Genomic DNA, 4,244 nt, shown 5'->3' with positions numbered 1-4,244 from the left:
TATTCAGCACACTTATCAAGTGCAATAAACTCAGATTCCATAGTGGATCTAGCTACTACAGTTTGTTTAGAAGATTTCCAAGCAATTGCTGCACCTCCTAAAGTGAATACAAATCCACTTGTAGATTTTGAGTCTTTCATATCAGATATCCAATTTTCATCACTGTATCCTTCGATAACAGCGGGATATCTGGTATAGTGCAGCCCATGGTCACAAGTGTATCTCAAATACCTTAGCAATCTGATAATTTCTTTCCAGTGTTCAGCTCCTGGATTACTCGTGAATCTGCTCAATTTGCTTATTGCATAATTTTCTTGCTAAGTTGGTTTTCAACTTCACTTTTGTAGTGGACAAACTTTTCAATAGCTTCATATTTACTTTTAAAAAGATACACATAACAATATCTTGTGCTATCGTCAATAAAAGTAATGAAGTATTTGTTTTCACCACGTGTTTGTACTCCTTTTAAATCACATAGATCAGAGTGTATCAAATCAAGGGGTTCATTTTTTTCTTTCAATTGTTTGAAAAGATAATCTTGTTAGTTTTGCCTCAACATAAGTTTTGCATTTGTGTTGTGTATCAATTTTGAATGTAGGAATTCTTTTCAAGTTAATTAATCTATGAATCGCATCATAATTAACATGTCTTAGTCTACCATGCCACAAATTGGAAGACTCAAGCAAGTAAGTAGAAAATTTTATTTTATTGATCACGGGCTTAATAGCCATTACATTGAGTTTGAACAACTCATTGCTTACATAGCCTTTTCCTACAAACATTCCACTCTTAGACAAAACAACTTTATCTGACTCAAACACAATGCAAAAACCATGCTTGTTAAGCAGTGACCCAGACACCAAGTTCTTACGGATGTTTGGCACATACAACACATTGTTCAAAAGTCAAATATTTTCAAGAAGTCATCTTCAAAACCACTTTTTCTTGTCCCTTGATTTCAGAAGTTGCAGAATTTCCCATGAACAGCATTTCCCTGTTCTCGGATTCCTCAAGATTTGCAAACATCTCTTTGTCAGAGCAAACATGGCGAGTGACACCAGTATCAATCCACCACTCCCTTGGGTTTGAAGCAACCAGATTAACTTTAGAAATGACAGCACAGAGGTTCATGTTTGAAACCTCATGGGATATGTTCTCCACCATAATCAACTCTCGATTTTTCTTTGGCTTCTTGCACTCAGAGGCCTTGTGACCAGTACCATCACAGCTGAAGCATTTCTCGAAGAACTTCTTCTTCGTAATGCCTCCTTTTGGTCCCATCTTCATCCTTTTGTTCGAAGGATTGAAATGTTTCTTTCTCGAGCTTTGGCCATGCTCGACAACATTTGCTTTAGCAGCAACTAGAGAAAACAGTCGTTTTTCAGAGCTCTTGTTGTCTTCCTCGACACGAAGTCGAACAATGAGTTCTTCAACATTCATCTCATTTCGCTTGTGTTTCAAGTAATTCTTGAAATCCTTATATGCCGGTGGTAGCTTCTCAACAATGGCCGCCATTTGAAAGGATTCTCTCAACGTCATCCCCTCAGCGTGAATCTCGTGAAGAATCACTTGGATTTCTTGAACTTGGCTGATAACCAGCTTGGAATCCACCATCTTAAAATCCAAAAAGCGGCCTACAAGAAACTTCTTGGCCCCCGCATCCTCGGTTTTGTACTTTTTGTCAAGGGATTCCCACAGCTCTTTGGCCGTTTTCTTTTCGCAGTACACATTGTAGAGCGAATCTGCCAATCCGTTCAGTACTTAATTTCGGCATAGGAAATCAGAATGATTTCATGCCTCCAAATCACTGACGGATTCAAAATCTCTCTCACCCGCCTTAAGCTTAGGAGCATCCTCCGAGAGGAATCTGGTCAGGTTCAACGTCGTCAAGTAGAAGAGCATTTTCTGCTGCCAACTCTTGAAGTCCACACCAGTGAACTTCTCAGGCTTTTCTCCGTGACTGTTAGGAACAGGAACGGAAGCACCACGAGACGGTGTGGAACCATGACAATAGGGGCAACCGGAGTAGTCTCACTTGAAGCAAAAGTCATTTCTGAAACAAATCACGTAATGAGTACAAAAAGTCTGTTAGCCAAAATATACAAACTCTGTAACACCCGGTATTTTAAATACGTAAATCCGCATGCATAATTAGGATATTTAATTATTTAAATTTTAGATTTATGGGTTAAATAATTATGTGAATTATTTGTGCATGATTTAATTTATTTTTAAGCATTTAACCCATAATTAGTAATTTTTATGATTTTCAATATTTTAATTATTTGATCGCGTAGACGGGACCAGGGACGGACGAGATGACAACTTTCTATCCAATTTATTTCATGAGCCTTTTTAGAGCCCTAAAATATTATTTTGAGTTTTATTATCTCAAAATTTTAAGTATTTAATTTTATATAATTTTAGGAGTCCATTTTTATCCAAATTAAGCCATTTTAATGACTTTTTATTATCTTTAAAATTCCCTTAATTCTTTATTTCGGGATTTAAATATTTTATTAAGTTAGCTAGTATTTAAATTAGTTAGGAGATCTTTTTAGGTTGTTAATATCTCCTAATTAGTTATTAACATATTATCTACCTAAATTATAATCCTAATCTACCAAACTAAGCGCCCAACCCCCCTTTCCACGCCTCATTCCCCTTTTCTCTCAACCGAGCGTCTACCTCAACCTCTCTTCCTCTACTCCATTGACAGAAACCCTTAGGAAGCCATAGCCGCGGTTCTTCAAGCTTCAAACTTGGTCGTTCATCGTCCCGTCGTCCCGGAGTCGTCTCACGCCCGTTTTTCTCTCCATTTTCGGTGAAAGGCATGAATTTCTTTCAACTTTTTCGTGCCTATCAGTTTTATAATTGTGTGATTTGTGTATGCATTAAAACTTTCAAATTTTTTCAGAAAATGGTTTGAAGGGTTCGAATTTTTCCATGTTTGTTTCATGTTCACGTTTTTTTTTGGATATGGACTGGTCTAAGGCTGATGGCTCGGTCCAGAGGTTTCCTAGGGTGCCTTAGGGTCGGTTGGGGTCAGACGGTTCAGGCTGGAATGGGCTAGGTTCGAAGGGGTTCATGTGTTGGTCCTAGGTGGTTGCAGATTAGGGTTATGGGGAAGAGGGCTCGGCTGGTCCACGCAGGGCCATGGACCAGCGGGGTGTGACCTGGGTTAGGACCGGCAGGACCCTGGGAAGGTCCTGCCGGCGGCGCTCCGGCCGGCCATGGCTGGAGCAAGGCGGCAGCAGCCCTTAAAGGGCTGCTGCTCGCGCAGCGGGTAGAAGGGCTAGGGGGGGGGGGTTCGGGTTTTGGGTTGGGCTGGGGTGCTGGGTCGGGGCTTGGGGTCAGGGTCGGGTCTGGTAGGTCTAGGGTCGGGTCAGGTGGTCCGGGTCCGGGTTCGGTGGGCCGGGCTCGGGTATTTTAATTTTAAATGAATTAATAAGTTAATGGGTTTTTATGTGGACTACTAGATTTAATTAATGTATGGGCCACTTTTAAATATTATTTTGGGTTATGTTTAATTTTATGTGGGCTTAATTAATTTAATTAAGTGGGCCCACTAATCTTTATGGGCTTTAGGACCCATGAAAGTTATTGGGCCAGTCTTTGGGCTTTTTGGGCCCATTGGGCCAATTTAAGTTGTTATTGGGCCTTAGAGTGTTTTAATGGGCTTTAATTATTTAATTGGGCTTAGAATAAATTTTATTGGGCTTAAGTATGTTATTGGGCCAGTTTCAGTGTTAATGGGCCAGATTTAAGTAAATGAGCTTGAGTGTTAGGGCCAGCAGTCCAAGACCATCCATGAGAAAATTGCATGTGTCCTGAATATATATTTAATTATTTTTATGCATTGAAGTAATTTAATATTTATAGGTTAGTAAGAACTTTAAATTAAATATATATGAAGGACACACAATTTATTTAAAGTACATGCATTCATGAAATCAATTTTTATGCTATGATTGAAGTTCTATGGTTGAGCAAATAAAATATTTTAGGTGGAAATTGAAGTAGTGTGGCCATTTATGTATGGGCAGTTTCTGCCATTTATGTATGGGTGGTTCGCCACCAGCCTCGTACGATGGTTTCTTAGACTGATCAGTCGCACTATAAGTATGGGTCACACTTACGGATAGGACCATTCGATGTTAAGAAAATAAGTGCTCAACAACTCAAGTATGTATGATATTATGTATGTTACGTATAATTCAGTGATTTCTTTAAGCAACAATTAT

At 39.2% G+C, this 4,244-nt stretch overlaps 1 protein-coding gene across 1 annotated transcript; it reads right to left on the bottom strand.

Annotated features, from left to right (window-relative positions):
• Positions 1-915: 915 nt before the first annotated feature.
• Positions 916-2,835, bottom strand: LOC140861359 (uncharacterized). Its single transcript, XM_073264374.1, has 3 exons — positions 2,642-2,835; positions 1,833-1,960; positions 916-1,742 (listed from the first exon to the last, which is right to left on the bottom strand). The coding sequence occupies exons 1-3, from the start codon at positions 2,833-2,835 to the stop codon at positions 916-918; spliced, it is 1,149 nt and encodes a 382-aa protein (XP_073120475.1).
• Positions 2,836-4,244: the final 1,409 nt, after the last annotated feature.

This window comes from Henckelia pumila, chromosome 4 (genome assembly GCF_033568475.1).
Source record: "Henckelia pumila isolate YLH828 chromosome 4, ASM3356847v2, whole genome shotgun sequence".
NCBI lineage: Eukaryota > Viridiplantae > Streptophyta > Magnoliopsida > Lamiales > Gesneriaceae > Henckelia > Henckelia pumila.
The sequence above is the reverse complement of the archived record's forward strand: the minus strand, read 5'-3'. Positions and strand labels throughout refer to the sequence as shown.